The following is a 21,949-nucleotide window of genomic DNA, read 5'->3' on the forward strand; positions in this document are numbered from 1 at the left end:
TCTTCAAGTAATGCTGCAATTAATGTGCAAATACATGTGTAATAATGCTCCATGTGTGATAGTAACAATGCTCCATGTGTGATAGTAACAATGCTCCATGTGTGATAGTAACAATGCTCCAACTTTGATAGTAACAATGCTCCATGTGTGATAGTAACAATGCTCCATGTGTGATAGTAACAATGCTCCATGTGTGATAGTAACAATGCTCCATCTCTGATAGTAACAATGTTCCATCTCTGATAGTAACAATGCTCCCTCTGTGATAGTAATAATGCTCCATCTCTGGTAGAAACAATGCTCCATCTCTGATAGTAACAATGCTCCCTCTGTGATAGTAATAATGCTCCATCTCTGGTAGTAACAATGCTCCATCTCTGATAGTAACAATGTTCCATCTGTGATAGTAACAATGCTTCATCTGTGACTGATAGTAACAATGCTCCATCTCTGATAGTAACAATGCTCCCTCTGTGATAGTAATAATGCTCCATCTCTGATAGTAATAATGCTCCAGCTGTGATAATAACAATGATCCATCTGTGACTGATCGTAATAATGCTCCATATGTGATATTAATAATGCTCCAGCTCTGATAGTAACAATGCTCCATCTCTGATAGTAACAATGCTTCATCTCTGATAGTAACAATGCTCCATCTCGGATAGTAACAATGCTCCATCTCTGATAGTAACAATGCTCCATCTCTGATAGTAACAATGCTTTATCTGTGACTGATAGTAATGATTCTCCATCTCTGATAGTAATGATTCTCCATCTCTGATAGTAACAATGCTCCAGCTCTGATAGTAACAATGCTTCATCTCTGATAGTAACAATGCTCCATCTCTGATAGTAACAATGCTTCATCTGTGACTGATAGTAATGATTCTCCATCTCTGATAGTAACAATGCTCCAGCTCTGATAGTAACAATGCTTCATCTCTGATAGTAACAATGCTTCATTTCTGATAGTAATGATTCTCCATCTCTGATAGTAACAATGCTCCATCTCTGATAATAACAATGCTCCATCTGTGACTGATAGTAACAATGCTCCATCTCTGATAATAACAATGCTCCATCTCTGATAATAACAATGCTCCATCTCTCATAGTAACAATGTTCCATCTCGGATAGTAACAATGCTCCATCTCTGATAGTAACAATGCTCCATCTCTGATAGTAACAATGCTTCATCTGTGACTGATAGTAATGATTCTCCATCTCTGATAGTAATGATTCTCCATCTCTGATAGTAACAATGCTCCAGCTCTGATAGTAACAATGCTTCATCTCTGATAGTAACAATGCTCCATCTCTGATAGTAACAATGCTTCATCTGTGACTGATAGTAATGATTCTCCATCTCTGATAGTAACAATGCTCCAGCTCTGATAGTAACAATGCTTCATCTCTGATAATAACAATGCTTCATCTCTGATAGTAACAATGCTTCATCTCTGATAGTAATGATTCTCCATCTCTGATAGTAACAATGCTTCATCTCTGATAGTAATGATTCTCCATCTCTGATAGTAACAATGCTCCAGCTCTGATAGTAACAATGCTTCATCTCTGATAATAACAATGCTTCATCTCTGATAGTAACAATGCTTCATCTCTGATAGTAATGATTCTCCATCTCTGATAGTAACAATGCTCCAGCTCTGATAGTAACAATGCTTAATCTCTGATAGTAACAATGCTCCATCTCTGATAGTAACAATGCTTCATCTCTGATAGTAATGATTCTCCATCTCTGATAATAACAATGCTCCATCTCTGATAATAACAATGCTCCATCTCTGATAGTAACAATGCTCCATCTGTGACTGATAGTAACAATGCTCCATCTCTGATAATAACAATGATTCATCTCTGATAGTAACAATGATTCATCTGTGACTGATAGTAATGATTCTCCATCTGTGACTGATAGTAACAATGCTCCATCTCTGGTAACAACAATGCTTCATCTCTGATAGTAACAATGATTCATCTGTGACTGATAGTAATGATTCTCCATCTCTGATAGTAACAATGCTCCATCTCTGTCACATGCCTTGTGTAGGTTGCTATTACTTGAAGTAACTGCTCTCTCTCTTGCAGGATTGGAGTCTGCACTCAGTGCTTCAGGTAAGGTCACCCTCCTCTCCACTCTCTACCCCCATATCATCTAACAGGTCGCTGATCGTTTGCTTCTTTTCTATAGCTTGTGGAAATCCAGTGACGTCCGACCGCATTGTGGGTGGACAGGATGCCTTCTATGGGGAGTGGCCTTGGCAGATAAGCCTGAGAAAGAATGGGTACCACATCTGTGGGGGAGTAATGATTGACACCCAGTGGGTGCTGAGCGCTGCCCACTGCTTCATCAAGTAAGAGGCGGCCATGGTGCCCAGTGGACGGTGTCTGGTGGTCTCCATGATGCTCCGCCCACACTCATTCTTTCCTCTTCTTCCTCCCACACCAGACCCTACTCCACCTCCGACTATACGGTGAATCTGGGAGCCTACCAGCTGGCAGTACCCACGGGCATCATGTCTGCCGTCAGCGCCATTTATATCCACCCAATATTTCAACGTGCCGGCTCCAGCGGTGACATCGCCCTCATCAAGCTCATGAACCCCGTGCAGTTTACAGATTATATTATGCCCATCTGTGTCCCCACCCAAGATGTCCAATTCCCCAGTAACCTGAACTGCTTCGTGACCGGCTGGGGATCGATCCAATCAGGAGGTAATGGGGACTTAGAGGATCATTGGGATTAGGATATGTTGGTTCCATCTTGGGGAACTGTTTCTTGACCCCTATCAGATTTACCATGATGGAGGTCAACGATATACATAGAACTATCTACTCAGGGGCTCCTTGGTACTCCTTTGTAACCCAGGATGCCCTATATAACCAGAGAGGAACATTTCATCTCTGATAGTAACAACTCTCCATCTGTGACTGATAGTAACAATGATTCATTTAATCTGTGACTGATATAATCAATGCTCCATCTGTGACTTATAGTAAAAATGCTCCATTTCTGATAGTAACAATGCTCCATCTGTGATAGTAACAATGTTCCATCTGTGATAGTAAAAATGCTCCATTTCTGATAGTAACAATGCTCCATCTCATGTGTGACTGATAGTAACAATGCTCCATCTCATGTGTGACTGATAGTAACAATGCTCCATTTCTGATAGTAACAATTATCCATCTGTGATAGTAACAATACTCCATCTGTGATAGTAACAATGCTCCATTTCTGATAGTAACAATTCTCCATCTGTGATAGTAACAATGCTCCATCTGTGATAGTAACAATGCTCCATCTGTGATAGTAACAATGCTCCATTTCTGATAGTAACAATTCTCCATCTGTGATAGTAACAATGCTCCATTTCTGATATTAATAATGCTACATCTCTGATAGTAACAATGTTCCATCTGTGATAGTAACAATGCTCCATCTCTGATAGTAACAATGCTCCATCTGTGATAGTAACAATGCTCCATCTGTGATAGTAACAATGCTCCATCTCTGATAGTAACAATGCTCCATCTGTGATAGTAACAATGCTCCATTTCTGATAGTAACAATTCTCCATCTGTGATAGTAACAATGCTCCATCTCTGATAGTAACAATGCTCCACCTGTGATAGTAACAATGCTCCATCTCTGATAGTAACAATGCTCCATTTCTGATAGTAACAATTCTCCATCTGTGATAGTAACAATGCTCCATTTCTGATAGTAACAATTCTCCATCTGTGATAGTAACAATGCTCCATTTCTGATATTAATAATGCTACATCTCTGATAGTAACAATGTTCCATCTGTGATAGTAACAATGCTCCATCTCTGATAGTAACAATGCTCCATCTGTGATAGTAACAATGCCCCATCTCTGATAGTAACAATGCTCCATCTGTGATAGTAACAATGCTCCATCTGTGATAGTAACAATGCTCCATCTGTGATAGTAACAATGCTCCATCTGTGATAGTAACAATGCTCCATCTTTGATAGTAACAATGCTCCATCTGTGATAGTAACAATTCTCCATCTGTGATAGTAACAATGCTTCATTTCTGATGGTAACAATTCTCCATCTGTGATAGTAACAATGCTTCATTTCTGATAGTAACAATTCTCCATCTGTGATAGTAACAATGCTCCATTTCTGATATTAATAATGCTACATCTCTGATAGTAACAATGTTCCATCTGTGATAGTAACAATGCTCCATCTCTGATAGTAACAATGCTCCATCTGTGATAGTAACAATTCTCCATCTGTGATAGTAACAATGCTCCATCTCTGATATTAATAATGCTACATCTCTGATAGTAACAATGTTCCATCTGTGATAGTAACAATGCTCCATCTCTGATAGTAACAATGCTCCATCTGTGATAGTAACAATTCTCCATCTGTGATAGTAACAATGCTCCATCTGTGATAGTAACAATGCTCCATCTCTGATAGTAACAATTCTCCATCTGTGATAGTAACAATGCTCCATCTGTGATAGTAACAATGCTCCATCTGTGATAGTAACAATGCTCCATCTGTGATAGTAACAATGCTCCACCTGTGATAGTAACAAATCTCCATCTGTGATAGTAACAATGCTCCATCTCTGATAGTAACAATGCTCCATCTGTGATAGTAACAATTCTCCATCTGTGATAGTAACAATGCTCCATTTCTGATATTAATAATGCTACATCTCTGATAGTAACAATTCTCCATCTGTGATAGTAACAATGCTCCATCTCTGATAGTAACAATGTTTCATCTGTGATAGTAACAATGCTCCATCTCTGATAGTAACAATGCTCCATCTGTGATAGTAACAATGCTCCATCTCTGATAGTAACAATGCTCCATTTCTGATAGTAACAATTCTCCATCTGTGATAGTAACAATGCTCCATTTCTGATAGTAACAATTCTCCATCTGTGATAGTAACAATGCTCCATTTCTGATATTAATAATGCTACATCTCTGATAGTAACAATTCTCCATCTGTGATAGTAACAATGCTCCATCTCTGATAGTAACATTGCTCCATCTGTGATAGTAACAATGCTCCATCTCTGATAGTAACAATGCTCCATCTGTGATAGTAACAATGCTCCATCTGTGATAGTAACAATGCTCCATCTGTGATAGTAACAATGCTCCATCTGTGATAGTAACAATGCTCCATCTTTGATAGTAACAATGCTCCATCTGTGATAGTAACAATTCTCCATCTGTGATAGTAACAATGCTTCATTTCTGATAGTAACAATTCTCCATCTGTGATAGTAACAATGCTTCATTTCTGATAGTAACAATTCTCCATCTGTGATAGTAACAATGCTCCATTTCTAATATTAATAATGCTACATCTCTGATAGTAACAATGTTCCATCTGTGATAGTAACAATGCTCCATCTCTGATAGTAACAATGCTCCATCTGTGATAGTAACAATTCTCCATCTGTGATAGTAACAATGCTCCATCTCTGATATTAATAATGCTACATCTCTGATAGTAACAATGTTCCATCTGTGATAGTAACAATGCTCCATCTCTGATAGTAACAATGCTCCATCTGTGATAGTAACAATTCTCCATCTGTGATAGTAACAATGCTCCATCTGTGATAGTAACAATGCTCCATCTCTGATAGTAACAATTCTCCATCTGTGATAGTAACAATGCTCCATCTGTGATAGTAACAATGCTCCATCTGTGATAGTAACAATGCTCCATCTGTGATAGTAACAATGCTCCACCTGTGATAGTAACAAATCTCCATCTGTGATAGTAACAATGCTCCATCTCTGATAGTAACAATGCTCAATCTGTGATAGTAACAATTCTCCATCTGTGATAGTAACAATGCTCCATTTCTGATATTAATAATGCTACATCTCTGATAGTAACAATTCTCCATCTGTGATAGTAACAATGCTCCATCTCTGATAGTAACAATGTTTCATCTGTGATAGTAACAATGCTCCCTCTGTGATAGTAACAATGCTCCATCTCTGATAGTAACAATGCTCCATCTGTGATAGTAACAATGCTCCATTTCTGATATTAACAATGCTACATCTCTGATAGTAACAATGCTCCATCTGTGATAGTAACAATGCTCCATTTCTGATAGTAACAATGATTCATTTAATTTGTGACTGATAGAATCAATCAGAGATTAGCGAACTTTTAAAAGATTTGGTTCAGTCCGAATTTATTTGCAGCAAATCTGTATTAAAAACAGCTATTTCTGGCCTACAGAGCCTCAATAAGGGTGTAGAGCACTTTGCTGTGTCCTTACAAGCATATGGAGTGTGCTGGGTTAGTGGAATAATACTGTTATTCAGTATGACATGCAGATTTCAGGAATCACTATTAGGCTCGGTTCAGACTACGGAATCTCCAGGCAGAAAATTTCCTCCCGGAGATTCCGAGTGCAGCCAGCGCCGGCTGAATCAGTCGGCGCTAGGACCGCACGGACACTGCAGTCTCCAATAGACTGCAATGTGTTCCACGCGGATTTCCACCTGAAGAAAGAGCACCGCCTTTCTTCAGGTGGAAATTTCTAAGTGGATTTTCAAAGCGGATTTTCCGCTTCACAAATTCCGAAGTGTGAATTTGTGAACGGGAAATCATTCACTACACTATACATTTTAGAAATCGGAATTTCCGCCTGCAATTTCAAAGCAAAATTGCAGGCGGAAATTCCGTAGTCTGAACCTAGCCTTAGAATCACTGCTGCAGAGCGTCTGGATGTAGCAGATTTTTTTTGTAAATTTTATTTTATTTGAATTTATTTACATTTTTTGATTACCCATTCTGGTGAGCATCGAGCTGGCGGTGCGCCACAAGGCGAGATACCACCTGTAGATACCCCGAGGCGAGATACCACCACTTGAAAAGGGAGGGACTGCAGTACCAGCAACTTGGACAGGAGCACATTCAACTTCTGTGCCATTGGATAAGTGGGTGCATAAAGCTAGAAGTGGCTGCAGTGAAAATGATCGTACTTGTATCTTACAATCGAGCTGGCGGTCCTCTGCCAGATAAGTTACCACCTGTTCCAGCCCCTGCCTCTCAGCACCTCCCTGGCTATGAAAGTGCGAATGTTTCATTTAATCAGTTATGGTTCATTGTTATCGCTCCAAGCTGTTTCATTGATTTCTTGTGATAATTCCACAGGTAATATGATGTCGACAACCATAGGGCCTCAGTCTTGAAAAGATTACATGGATTTTTTTACATTTAAATTTAAGATTTATATTAGATTCCCAAGTTCAATGTCCCAGTGTTTACTTTGAACTAGTACTGTATGACCACAAAACCCAAACTAACAAGGAGTCACATGATGGCACAATGACAGAGCCTAGAGGTGGCAGCAGCATGAGGAAACCATAATCTGGTAAAATGATGCAACCTGGAACTGGCAGCAGCACGAGGAGACCATATAGTGGCTGAATGACACAGCTTGGAGGTAGCTGAAACATGAGGACACCATATAGTAGCTGAATGACACAGCTTGGAGGTGGCTGAAGCATGAGGACACCATATAGTGGATGAATGACACAGTGTGGAGGTTTTGGCAGCATGAGGACACCATATAGTGACTGAATGACACAGCGTGGAGGTGTTGGCAGCATGAGGAGACCATATAGTGAATGAATGACACAGTGTGGAGGTGTTGGCAGCATGAGGACACCATATAGTGGCTGAATGACACAACACGGAGGTGTTGGCAGCATGAGGACACCATATAGTGGCTGAATGACACAGCTTGGAGGTCTTGGCAGCATGAGGAGACCATAATCTGGCAGAATGACACAGCCTGGAATTTGCAGCAGCAAGAAGAGACCATGGCGTGGCTGAATGACACAGCCTGCAGCTCGCGGCAACATGAGGGGACCATAGTGCCTCCCAATCCCTAAGATTAAGATTAATTTAAAAATTTAAATTTAAGATTTATAGTAGCTAGTGCTACCATGAAAATTTGTAGGTAATGTCCCAGGTTTAGCAGCATCAGTAAACCACATAGTGGCTGAATAACACAGCCTGGAGTTGGCTGAAGCATGAGGAGCCCATATAGTGGCTGAATGACACAGCCTGCAGCTTGCAGCAGCATGAGGAGACCATATAGTGGCTGAATGGCACAGCCTGGAGTGTGCGGCAGCATGAGGAGACCATAAAGTGGCTGAATGGCACAGCCTGGAGTTAGCGGAAGCATGAGGAGACAATATAGTGGCTGAATGAGACAGCCTGGAGTTGGCTGGAGCATGAGGAGACCATATAGTGGCTGAATGACACAGCCTGGAGTTGGCTGAAGCATGAGAAGAGACCATATGGTGGCAGAATGAGACAGCCTGGAGGTGGCCACAGCAGCATCAGGAGTCCTGAAAGTGACCCGGTGACAGAGTGGTGCGATGGGTGGTAATACCAGTACCTGGTGGTGAAGGTGGGTGAAAAAAGGTCTGATGCAGAGGAATGTCAGTAACTGGGGAGCAGCGCCTTAAATCTGTTTGGCACTATCCATATTTGGGAAGTGTTGGTGTAGCACCATGGTCAATCTACTCTGATACATCTGGCATTGGTGGGTTGAAATCCTGGCTTATCCATGCCAGACTAATCTTCACAAAGGTCAGTCTCTCCACATTTTTTGTGGACAGACAAGTTCGCCTTGGGGTGACTATGGCCCCGGCCGCACTAAACACCCTCTCTGATGGCACACTACTGGCCGGGCAGGACAGCTTTTCCAGGGAAAACTCTGCTAGTTGCAGCCACAAATCAAGTTTGGCCGCCCAGAAGTCCAGAGGATCTTCAAGGTGTGTTGGCATGGTCATGTCAAGGTATGCCACAGCCTGCTGGTCCAGGTCCTGCTCCAGGTCTACCTGCTGCTGATGAGTTGCTTCACTATGCGGGTGAAGAAAAGTACTCATCAACGACTGTAGACTCAGGCTGCTGCTGATGGAGCTGGTACTGCTCCGGCCACCCCAATCCTCCCCAGCAGCCATGGCAGTGGAAGGTGAGCGCAGAGGGCCCCCCCGAGTCAGACCTTCAAGAGGATGGACAATGGTGCCGATAGCCATCAGCCAACTGACTATGAAGGATGTCTCTGTAGTAGGTCAGTTTGTCCTCCCTCTCAGTGGGTGTAAAAAGGCCCCTATTTTGTGGCGGTAGTGACGGTCCAATAAGGTGGAGACCCAGAAGTCATCCCGCTGCCAAATGGTGACAATTCAGCAGTCACTAAGCAAGCAAGTGAGCATGCATCATGCCATCTGTACAAGTGACTCGGAGGGACTCCCTTCCTCCATCTCCACTGCATACTACCACGGTGTGTCTGGGTCCTCTGTCTCGCGTTCCTCTTAACCCTCTAGCTCCTCTGGCTGCTCCTCCTCTCCTGTCAGATGACAAGAGGCACCGCCCATCTAGTGAAACCTAAAATGTGCTCCACTGTGCCCCTCCTCCTCCAGTTCAGCCCCCACAGGGCTCATGTGGCCGTGAGATGTAGGTGCCATGTCTCCAGTGCCCTGACCAGCCATTGTTTCCAACACGAGTTGTGAAATTAAGTAGTGGAATGATGTTGTTAATCCCGTAATCTTGGCTACTTACATATAATGTGGCTTCCTCAAAGGGCCTCAGCAAACGGCAGGTGTCACGTTTGAGCCGCCACTGGTTGACACTGAAGTTACACAGGGGAGTCCCCCTATCTGCTTGGATCATCAAGAAATCAATGATGGCTTTTCGTTGTTCGTATAGTCGGTCCAACATATGGAGGGTGGAATTCCAACGTGTGGAAACGTCGCAAATCAGACTATGTTGTGGGATATAGTTCTGACGCTGCAGCTCAAGGAGGGTGTGCTTTGCGGTGTATGAGTGGCTGAAATGCATGCAATGTTTTCTTCCCATTGTTAGGATGTCTTGCAAATAGGGGGAACACTTCAGGAACCACATCACAACCAGATTGAACACGTGTGCCATGCAGGGCGCATTGCTCAGCCTTCCCATGGTTCCCATTTCCAGTTTTCGTGGAGTAAATTATGCTCCGATTTTTTTATGAATGACATTTAGCAGTTCCTCCCCTGTGTGACTCCATTTGCCAAGGCAAACCATGTGAAAAACAGTGTGACACCGCTCTGCCCTACACACATGGTACAATGAAGGGCCACTGAGATTTGTACGTGCAGTGGAGGCTGAGGACATGTTGAAGGATGAGGAGGTGGAGTCACACACTGTACGTGACCTGTCCAAGTTGGGGTTGTGGTTGTGCAGGAACCACATTCACCTACTGAGCCGTAAAAGACATGTATTGTCCCTGACCGTAGTTACAGCTCCAGACGTCGGTGCTGCCGTGCACTTTTGCACACACTGAAAGGCTCAAGGCTCTGGACCACCTTCTCTTCCACAAAATTGTACAGGGCTGGTACTGCCTTCTTCGCAAAGAAAATACGGCTTGGCACTCTCCCCCTCACCTCGGCACAAGCCATCAATTCTCTGAAAGGTGCAGAGTCCACCAGTTGAAAAGGGAGGGACTGCAACACCAGCAACTTGGACAGGAGCACATTAAGCTTCTGCGCCATTGGAAAAGTGGGAGCATACTGTTGTCTCTTGGACATGGCTTCGCCGATGGATTGCTGGCAGAATGACTGACTAAAGTAGGAGGAGCATCTGGAGTGACAGAGGGAGGGTATAACTGAAAAGAAAAGGAAAAGAGGCGCCCTCCTAGTGTGATACCATCGGTGTATAGCGGGCACGTGCGGGTTAATGCACCTTACCGTAGCGGGTTGTGCTGCGGGCACAACACCTTTGTCTGCCTATAGAATCGCACGGAGCCGTTGATGTTCCGAGTCAGAGATACCAGCGTTCAGCGGTGTTAGGTAGGTGTCTGCCTCTGCATCCTTAACCGTGTCTGGCAGGTCCAGTTAGACGTATGGAAATTGGGAGAAAAAATAAGATGAGATACGGCGCCTCCTCCGGTGTGGTTGGTATGGTGATTAGGAAATAAAGATTATAAAAACTCTTTTTTATAAAATCCCCTTACCAACCACACCGGAGGAGGCGCCGTATCTCATCCTATTTTTTTCACCCAATTTTCAGAAGGAGGGTATGACACACAGCTCCCTTCGGCTGAGGTGGTGGAGTCTTGGCTGGATGAAGGAGGGAGCGGATGGCCACTGGGTGATGCAGCAGGCTGGACCACTACATCGGAGCCACAGTTCTCCCAGGCCGATTTATGGTGGCGAAGCATGTGTTGACGCAGGGCCGTGATGCCAACATTGGGACCGACCACGCTTCACCTTCTGCTGACACATTTTGCATGTGGCTATGTTGACCTCCTCTGGATGCTTTATGAAAAACTGCCACACCGCCGAGTAGCTGATTTTCCCACCAACAGTCCGCACTAATTGACTGCTACTGCTGCCATCTCCAGGAACCCCTGTTCCACTACCTCCCGGAAAGGTAGGCTGCCGCGAAGCAGGTGGTCTCCTCCAAGCATGTTTTGTTCCAGAATTTCCACTTCTGCCACCATGCTGACTGCCAACTATGCTACAACCTTGACGGCTCAGCTGCTGCCTCACGTGCATCCTGCAACTCTCTTCTCCTGATGATGATGAAGCCCCTTCTGCACCCGGCTCCCTCATCAGCTTCATCATCATTGAGTTTTGTCTGCACATCACTAATGTCCTCATTAGGTTCCTCAACAGTATCTGCTTCAGGACCCTGAACCCTGGCAACACCACCTCCCACGTCACTCTCCACATCACTACTTGCTCGCCTAGCGGCGCATGTCTCCTCCACTTCTTGGCTGTCCAGTAGCTGCTGACTGTCCTCTATTAGATCGTCCTCACTGAATAGTGGAGCTGAACCCACAGCATAACATACTTCTGTAGGAGAGGGAACAGCATAGGACAAAGGCAATGGGAGGACAGGGACTGCTCCCGGGCGATGCCAACTGAGGGTTGTGTCTGAGGAACCCACCGACTGTTGACTGGAGATGTCAGATGTCACTTGTGATGAAGTGGATGACCGTGTTAACCAATAGATAAAAGCAGATGGGTTGCTGGTCGAGACACGGAGATCAGACCTCTCGCTGCGACTCCTGCTGCCACTTGCCCCTAGTCTGCTGCAACCTCTGCCTGATGAATTTAGGCCTCTGCCACTCCTCTGTGCATGTCCTGGCACTTTTCTGCCTGACATACTTAGTGAGTATATGAGGGGAGTACAATACGCTTCACCACACTGAAAACAGTATTTTTCTGGAACAGCAGCAGGTGTGTACTTTTGCCTGGCCTTTCACATTATCTAGGCCCTTGACAGATTAACAGGTACAAAATAGTACACTACTTAGATGTAGGTATGTGGTATGCACTGATGAGGGCAGAAAAATGCTCTACAGTACACTTAAAGTATTTGAGTACAACACCAGCCGGTGAGTACTTTTGACTGGACTTTCACAGTATCTAGGCCCTTGACAGATTAACAGGTACAAAATAGTACACTACTGTTACGCCGAGCGCTCCGGGTCCCCGCTCCTCCCGGAGCGCACGCAGCGTCCTCTCATTCGCAGCGCCCCGGTCAGACCTGCTGACCGGGTGCGCTGCGATATTACTCCCAGCCGGGATGCGATTCGCGACGCGGGATGCGCCCACTCGCGATGCGCTTCCCGGCTCCCGTACCTGACCCGTTCCCCGTCTGTGTTGTCCCGGCGCGGGCGGCCCCGCTCCTTAGGGCACGCGCGCGCCGGGTCTCTGCAATTTAAAGGGCCACTGCGCCACTGATTGGTGCAGCAGGCCTAATCAGTGTCATCACCTGTGCACTCCCTACTTATACCTCACTTCCCCTGCACTCCCTCGCCGGATCTTGTTGCCATTGTGCCAGTGAAAGCGTTTCCTTGTGTGTTCCTAGCCTGTGTTCCAGACCTCCTGCCGTTGCCCCTGACTACGATCCTTGCTGCCTGCCCTGACCTTCTGCTACGTCCAACCTTGCTCTTGTCTACTCCCTTGTACCGCGCTTATCTCAGCAGTCAGAGAGGTTGAGCCGTTGCTGGTGGATACGACCTGGTTGCTACCGCCGCTGCAAGACCATCCCGCTTTGCGGTGGGCTCTGGTGAATACCAGTAGCAAGTTAGAACCGGTCAACCAACACGGTCCACGCCAATCCCTCTCTGGCACAGAGGATCCACCTCCAGCCAGCCGAATCGTGACAACTACTTAGATATAGGTATGTGGTATGCACTTATGAGGGCAGAAAAATGTGCTAAAGTACACTTAAAAAAACGTATTGGAGTAAAACACCAGCCGGTGATTACTTTTGCCTGGACTTATGAGGGCAGAAAAATGTGCTACAGTATTTTTGCACAACACCAGCAGTACCCAACATGTATCATGGTTGAGATGTATCATGGATGAGATGTATCATGGATGAGATTTATTATGGTTGAGATGTATCTTGGTTTAGATGTATGATGGTTGAGATGTATCTTGGTTTAGATGTATCGTGGTTGAGATGTATCGTGGTTGAGATGTATCGTGGTTGAGATGTATCGTGGTTGAGAAGTATCGTGGATGAGATGTATCGTGGATGAGATGTATAGTGGTTGAGATGTATAGTGGTTGAGATGTATCATGGATGAGATGTATCATGGATGAGATGTATCATGGATGAGATTTATTATGGTTGAGATGTATCATGGTTGATATGTATTATGGTTGAGATGTATGATGGTTGAGATGTATCTTGGTTTAGATGTATCGTGGTTGAGATGTATCGTGGTTGAGATGTATCGTGGTTGAGAAGTATCGTGGATGAGATGTATCGTGGATGAGATGTATAGTGGTTGAGATGTATAGTGGTTGAGATGTATCATGGATGAGATGTATCATGGATGAGATGTATCACGAATGAGATTTATTATGGTTGAGATGTATCATGGTTGATATGTATTATGGTTGAGATGTATGATGGTTGAGATGTATCGTGGTTGAGATGTATCGTGGTTGAGATGTATCGTGGTTGAGATGTATTTTAATGAGATGTATCATGGTTGAGATGTATACGGGTTGAGATGTATCATGGATGAGATGTACAGTGGTTGAGACGTTGTTACGCCGAGCGCTCCGGGTCCCTGCTCCTCCCCGGAGCGCTCGCGGCGTCCCTCTCTCTGCAGCGCCCCGGTCAGACCCGCTGACCGGGAGCGCTGCACTGACATTGCCAGCGGGGATGCGATTCGCATAGCGGGACGCGCCCGCTCGCGAATCGCATCCCAAGTCACTCACCTGTCCCGGTCCCCGGCTGTCACGTCCTGGCGCGCGCGGCTCCGCTCCTTAGGGCACGCGCGCGCCAGCTCTCTAAGATTTAAAGGGCCAGTGTACCAGTGATTGGTGCCTGGCCCAATCAGCCTAATTAGCTTCCACCTGCTCCCTGTCCATATTACCTCACTTCCCTGCACTCCCTTGCCGGATCTTGTTGCCTTGTGCCAGTGAAAGCGTTTAGTGTTGTCCAAAGCCTGTGTTCCAGATCTCCTGCTATCCTTACTGACTACGAACCTTGCCGCCTGCCCCGACCTTCTGCTACGTCTGACCTTGCCTCTGCCTAGTCCTTCTGTCCCACGCCTTCTCAGCAGTCAGCGAGGTTGAGCCGTTGCCGGTGGATACGACCTGGTTGCTACCGCCGCAGCAAGACCATCCCGCTTTGCGGCGGGCTCTGGTGAAACCCAGTAGCAACCCTAGAACCGGTTCACCGACACGGTCCACACCAATCCCTCGCTGACACAGAGGATCCACATCCAGCCTGCAGAATCGTAACAGTAGATCCGGCCATGGATCCAGCGGGGGGGCCGCTGCCAAATCTCGCTGACCTACCCACGGTGGTCGCCCAGCAATCGCAGCAAATTGCCCAACAAGGACAGCAGCTGTCGCAGTTGACCGCCACGTTACAGCAACTTCTGCCACTGCTACAGCAGCAACCATATCCTCCGCCAGCTCCTGCACCTCCTCCGCAGCGAGTGGCCGCTCCTAGCCTCCGCTTGTCCCTGCCGGACAAATTTGATGGGGACTCCCGACTCTGCCATGGCTTCTTGTCTCAATGTTTCCTGCATATGGAGATGTTGTCGGACCAATTTCCTACAGAACGGTCTATGGTGGCATTCGTAGTGAGTCTTCTGTCTGGAAAGGCCTTGTCTTGGGCCACACCGCTCTGGGACCGCAATGATCCTGCCACAGCCACTGTCCAGTCCTTCTTCGCTGAAGTCCGTAGTGTCTTCGAGGAACCAGCCCGAGCTTCTTCTGCCGAGACTGCCCTGCTGAACCTGGTCCAGGGTAATTCTTCAGTAGGCGAGTACTCCATCCAATTTTGTACTCTCGCTTCCGAATTATCTTGGAATAACGAGGCTCTCTGCGCGACCTTTAAAAAAGGCCTATCCAGTAACATCAAGGATGTGCTGGCCACACGAGAGATTCCTGCCAACCTGCAAGAACTTATCCATTTGGCCACCCGCATTGACATGCGTTTTTCTGAGAGACACCAGGAGCTATGCCAGGAAAAAGACCTTGATCTCTGGGCACCTCTCTCACAGTATCCTTTGCAATCTACCCCTGTGCCTCCCACCGAGGAGGCTATGCAAGTGGATCGGTCTCGCCTGACCCATGAAGAGAGGACTCGCCATAGGAATAACAATTTATGTCTGTACTGCGCTAGTACCGAACACTTCTTGGTGGATTGCCCTTTTCGCCCTCCACGTCTGGGAAACGCATGCACGCACCCAGCTCACGTGGGTGTGGCGTCTCTTGGTACGAAGTCTGCTTCTCCACGTCTCACTGTGCCCGTGCGGATTTCTCCTTCTGCCAACTCCTCCTTCTCAGCCGCGGCCTTCTTGGACTCTGGTTCTTCTGGAAATTTTATTCTGGCCTCTTTGGTTAATAAGTTCTGCATCCCGGTGACCCGTCTCGTCAAGCCGCTCTACATTTCCTCGGTCAACGGAGTTAAATTGGACTGCACCGTGCGTTACCGCACAGAACCCCTGCTCATGAGTATTGGACGGCATCACGAAAAAATTTTACTTTTTGTTTTGCCCAACTGCACCTCTGAAGTCCTCCTTGGTCTGTCATGGCTCCAACACCACTCTCCTACCCTTGATTGGACCACCGGGGAGATCAAGAGCTGGGGGGCTTCTTGCCATAAAAAATGCCTCACGTCTGCTCCCAGTCCCGTCAGTCAAACCTCAGTGTCTCCTCCTTTACCTGGTCTCCCCAAGGCCTATCTGGACTATGCTGTGTCTCCTCCTCATAGCCGCCGTCCTAGTAACACTTTGCCCCGTGCCCAGCTTCACCCTCTTCCCCCCTCCCCACTCCCACGCCTTCTGGTTTGCCCGCTGTTGATGAGGTTTCCCGGGACTTCTCCACCATCTGGAAAGAGACTCAAAAATCCCTCATACAGGCCTCATCCCGGATGAAGAAACATCCCGACAAAAAGAGGGGGAGACCTAAGGGTGGGGGGTACTGTTACGCCGAGCGCTCCGGGTCCCTGCTCCTCCCCGGAGCGCTCGCGGCGTCCCTCTCTCTGCAGCGCCCCGGTCAGACCCGCTGACCGGGAGCGCTGCACTGACATTGCTGGTGGGGATGCGATTCGCATAGCGGGACGCGCCCGCTCACGAATCGCATCCCAAGTCACTCACCTGTCCAGGTCCCCGGCTATCACATCCTGGCACGCGCGCGCCAGCTCTCTAAGATTTAAAGGGCCAGTGCACCAGTGATTGGTGCCTGGCCCAATCAGCCTAATTAGCTTCCACCTGCTCCCTGTCCATATTACCTCACTTCCCCTGCACTTCCTTGCCGGATCTTGTTGCTTTGTGCCAGTGAAAGTGTTTAGTGTTGTCCAAAGCCTGTGTTCCAGATCTCCTGCTATCCTTATTGACTACGAACCTTGCCGCCTGCCCCGACCTTCTGCTACGTCTGACCTTGCCTCTGCCTAGTCCTTCTGTCCCACGCCTTCTCAGCAGTCAGCGAGGTTGAGCCGTTGCCGGTGGACACGACCTGGTTGCTACCGCCGCAGCAAGACCATCCCGCTTTGCGGCGGGCTCTGGTGAAAACCAGTAGCAACCCTAGAACCGGTCCACCCACACGGTCCACGCCAATCCCTCGCTGACACAGAGGATCCACATCCAGCCTGCAGAATCGTAACAGATGTATTATGGTTGAGATGTATTATGGATGAGATGTATTATGGATGAGATGTATTATGGATGAGATGTATGATGGTTGAGATGTATGATGGTTGAGATGTATTGTGGTTGAGATGTATTGTGGTTTAGATATATTATGGTTCAGATGTATTATTAATGAGATGTATTATGGATGAGATGTATCGAGGTTGCGATGTATCATGGTTGAGATGTATGATGGTTGAGATGTATCGTGGTTGAGATGTATCGTAGTTGAGATGTATTATTAATGAGATATATTATGGTTGAGGTGTATCGTGGTTGAGATGTATTGTGGTTGAGATGTATTGTGGTTTAGATATATTATGGTTCAGATGTATTATGAATGAGATGTATTATGGATGAGATGTATCGTGGTTGCGATGTATCATGGTTGAGATGTATGATGGTTGAGATGTATCGTGGTTGAGATGTATCGTGGTTGAGATGTATTATTAATGAGATATATTATGGTTGAGGTGTATCGTGGTTGAGATGTATTGTGGTTGAGATGTATTGTGGTTTAGATATATTATGGTTCAGATGTATTATGAATGAGATGTATTATGGTTGAGATGTATTGTGGTTTAGATATATTATGGTTGAGATGTATTATGAATGAGATGTATGATGGTTGAGATGTATTGTGGTTGAGATGTATTATGGTTGAGATGTATCGTGGTTGAGATGTATTATGGTTGAGATGTATTATGGATGACATGTATTATGGTTGAGATGTATCGTGGTTGAGCTGTATTATGGATGACATGTATTATTAATGAGATATATTATGGTTGAGATGTATTGTGGTTGAGATGTATTATTAATGAGATATATTATGGTTGAGATGTATCGTGGTTGAGATGTATTATTAATGAGATATATTATGGTTGAGATTTATCGTGGTTGAGATGTATCGTGGTTGAGATGTATTATGGATGACATGTATTATGGTTGAGATGTATCGTGGTTGAGATGTATTATGGATGACATGTATTATTAATGAGATGTATTATGGTTGAGATGTATTGTGGTTGAGATGTATTATTAATGAGATATATTATGGTTGAGATGTATCGTGGTTGAGATGTATTATTAATGAGATATATTATGGTTGAGATGTATCGTGGTTGAGATGTATGATGGTTTAGATGTATCGTGGTTGAGATGTATTATGGATGACATGTATTATTAATGAGATGTATGATGGTTTAGATGTATCGTGGTTGAGATGTATTATGGATGACATGTATTATTAATGAGATGTATTATGGATGACATGTATTATTAATGAGATGTATTATGATTGAGATGTATCGTGGTTGAGATGTATCATGATTTAGATGTATTATGGATGAGATGTATCATGGTTGATATATATGATGTTTGAGATGTATCATGTGGACTGGGTCACGGACATCCTGAACTCTAACAAGAATTCTATGTTTTTCAGTAAGTCTCCCATCACCTCAGACTCTACAGAAGGCCCAGGTGCCCGTCATAGACCGTGCAGAGTGTGACACCATGTACCACATCAATAACCCAACAATTGCCGCCAATACAACCCTAATTCAGTGGGACATGCTCTGCGCAGGATACAAGGATGGTCAGAAGGACGCCTGCCAGGTAACCATCAGCTCAGCACATATAGAAGATGTGGACCACCAAGGTCAGATAAGATGTGGACCACCAAGGTCATATAAGATGTGGACCATCAAGGTCAGATACGATGTGGACCACCAAGGTCATATAAGATGTGGACCATCAAGGTCAGATAAGATGTGGACCACCAAGGTCAGATAAGATGTGGACCACCAAGGTCAGATAAGATGTGAACCATCAAGGTCAGATAAGATGTGGACCACCGAAGTCAGATAAGATGTGGACCACCATGGTCATATAAGATGTGGACCACCAAGGTCAGATAAGATGTGGACCACCAAGGTCAGATAAGATGTGGACCACCAAGGTCAGATAAGATGTGGACCACCAAGGTCAGATAAGATGTGGACCACCAAGGTCAGATAAGATGTGGACCACCAAGGTCATATAAGATGTGGACCACCAAGGTCAGATAAGATGTGGACCACCAAGGTCATATAAGATGTGGACCACCAAGGTCATATAAGATGTGGACCACCAAGGTCATATAAGATGTGGACCACCAAGGTCAGATAAGATGTGGACCACCAAGGTCAGATAAAATGTGGACCACCAAGGTCATATAAGATGTGGACCACCAAGGTCATATAAGATGTGGACCACCAAGGTCAGATAAGATGTCGACCGTCAAGGTCATATAAGATGTGGACCACCAAGGTCATATAAGATGTGGACCACCAAGGTCAGATAAGATGTCGACCGTCAAGGTCATATAAGATGTGGACCACTAAGGTCATATAAGATGTGAACCATCAAGGTCAGATAAGATGTGAACCATCAAGGTCAGATAAGATGTGAACCATCAAGGTCAGATAAGATGTGGACCACCAAGGTCAGATAAGATGTGAACCATCAAGGTCAGATAAGATGTGGACCACCAAGGTCAGATAAGATGTGGACCACCAACCTGCACATATACCTCAACTGCCCCATAACTGCCCACTGCACCCTGCACATATACCTCAACTACCCCATAACTGCCCATATGTCGTAGAGCCTCAGTGCACAGAGTCGAGGGGATGTCAGAGCTGAGGGTGTGTCACCTGCTGTGTGAGCCGGGGGGTGTAATAGAGCCTCAGTACATCGGAGTAATACTGTGAGGTCATCCATGTAATACTGTGAGGTCATCCATGTAATACTGTGAGGTCATCCAGGTAATAATGTGAGGTCATCGGAGTAATACTGTGAGGTCATCCAGGTAATACTGTGAGGTCATCCAAGTAATACTGTGAGGTCATCGGAGTAATACTGTGAGGTCATCCAGGTAATACTGTGAGGTCATCCATGTAATACTGTGAGGTCATCGGAGTAATACTGTGAGGTCATCGGAGTAATACTGTGAGGTCATCCAGGTAATACTGTGAGGTCATCCAGGTAATACTGTGAGGTCATCCATGTAATACTGTGAGGTCATCGGAGTAATACTGTGAGGTCATCGGAGTAATACTGTGAGGTCATCCATGTAATACTGTGAGGTCATCCATGTAATACTGTGAGGTCATCCAGGTAATAATGTGAGGTCACCCAAGTAATACCCTGAGGTCATCCATGTAATACCCTGAGGTCATCCATGTAATATCCTAAGGTCATCCGTGTAATACTGTGAGGTCATCCATGTAATACTGTGAGGTCATCCATGTAATACCTTGAGGTCATCCGTGTAATACCCTGAGGTCATCCATGTAATACCCTGAGGTCATTCGTGTAATACCCTGGAGGTCATCCATGTAATACCCTGAGGTCTTCCGTGTAATACCCTGGAGGTCATCCATGTAATACCCTGAGGTCATCCATGTAATACTGTGAGGTCATCCGTGTAATACCCTGAGGTCATCCATGTAATACTGTGAGGTCATCCATGTAATACCTTGAGGTCATCCGTGTAATACCCTGAGGTCATCCATGTAATACCCTGAGGTCATTCGTGTAATACCCTGAGGTCATCCATGTAATACTGTGAGGTCATCCATGTAATACCCTGAGGTCATTCGTGTAATACCCTGAGGTCATCCATGTAATACTGTGAGGTCATCCATGTAATACCCTGAGGTCATCCATGTAATACCCTGAGGTCATCCATGTAATACCCTGAGGTCATCCATGTAATACTGTGAGGTCATCTGTGTAATACCCTGAGGTCATCCGTGTAATACCCTGAGGTCATCCGTGTAATACCCTGAGGTCATCCATGTAATACTGTGATTGTGATGTGACCAGGTCCTCTGCGGACAGTAATGCTCACAGACATGTTGCTCTTCTCTCTGTAGGGTGACTCCGGTGGTCCGCTGGCGTGTCGATGGGACGGAGCTTGGCTCTTGGCCGGACTGGTCAGCTGGGGCTTTGGCTGCGCTCTTCCAAACCGTCCAGGAGTTTACACCAGAGTCACAGCATACTCCGACTGGATAAAGCAATATATCCCACAATTCCAGCTGACACCCGCTGTCATCACCGCCCCGGACCCCACCACCAACGGCTCCGTGGGACCATCTTCCTTCCTCACCCTGCTCTTCTTCTTTGTTGCTCTTCTCATTCACAAGATCTGGTAGACCCCTAGATGGTGCTGGCACTAGACAAGACATACAGACAATGGACAATGTGCCCAGGTAGTGTCCACTCAGTGACCACATCTTGTCCTTGTGTGGACCGCCAGGTATAGACTGCCACGTATATACCTCCATGTTATGACCTTCACGTTAGGACCTTAAGGTGTAGACCTCCACGTATAGACTGCCAAGTGTATACCTACACGTTATGGCCTCCACGTTAGGACCCTCAGGTGTAGACCTTCATGTATGGACCGCCACGTTAGGACCACCACGTATAGACCGCCACATATAGACCTCAATGTATAGACTTTCACAAATAGTCCTTCACGTAAAGACCTTCACATATAGACCGCCACATATGGACCTCCATACATAGACCTCCACATAGACCGCCATGTATAGACCTTCACATGTAGACCTTCACATAGACTGCCATGTATAGACCTCCACATAGACCGCCATGAATAGACCTCCACATAGACCGCCATGTATAGACATTCACATGTAGACCTACACATA

The 21,949-nt window shown here is 45.8% G+C and overlaps 1 protein-coding gene across 1 annotated transcript; it reads left to right on the top strand.

Annotated features, from left to right (window-relative positions):
* The first annotated feature begins 1,947 nt into the window (after window positions 1-1,947).
* On the top strand, window positions 1,948-21,523 carry LOC130324855 (serine protease 27-like). Its single transcript, XM_056553271.1, has 6 exons — window positions 1,948-1,961; window positions 2,113-2,139; window positions 2,187-2,378; window positions 2,474-2,739; window positions 18,676-18,848; window positions 21,152-21,523. The coding sequence occupies exons 1-6, from the start codon at window positions 1,948-1,950 to the stop codon at window positions 21,428-21,430; spliced, it is 951 nt and encodes a 316-aa protein (XP_056409246.1). The 3' UTR covers window positions 21,431-21,523.
* Window positions 21,524-21,949: the final 426 nt, after the last annotated feature.

Source organism: Hyla sarda, unplaced genomic scaffold, assembly GCF_029499605.1.
Source record: "Hyla sarda isolate aHylSar1 unplaced genomic scaffold, aHylSar1.hap1 scaffold_267, whole genome shotgun sequence".
Lineage (NCBI taxonomy): Eukaryota > Metazoa > Chordata > Amphibia > Anura > Hylidae > Hyla > Hyla sarda.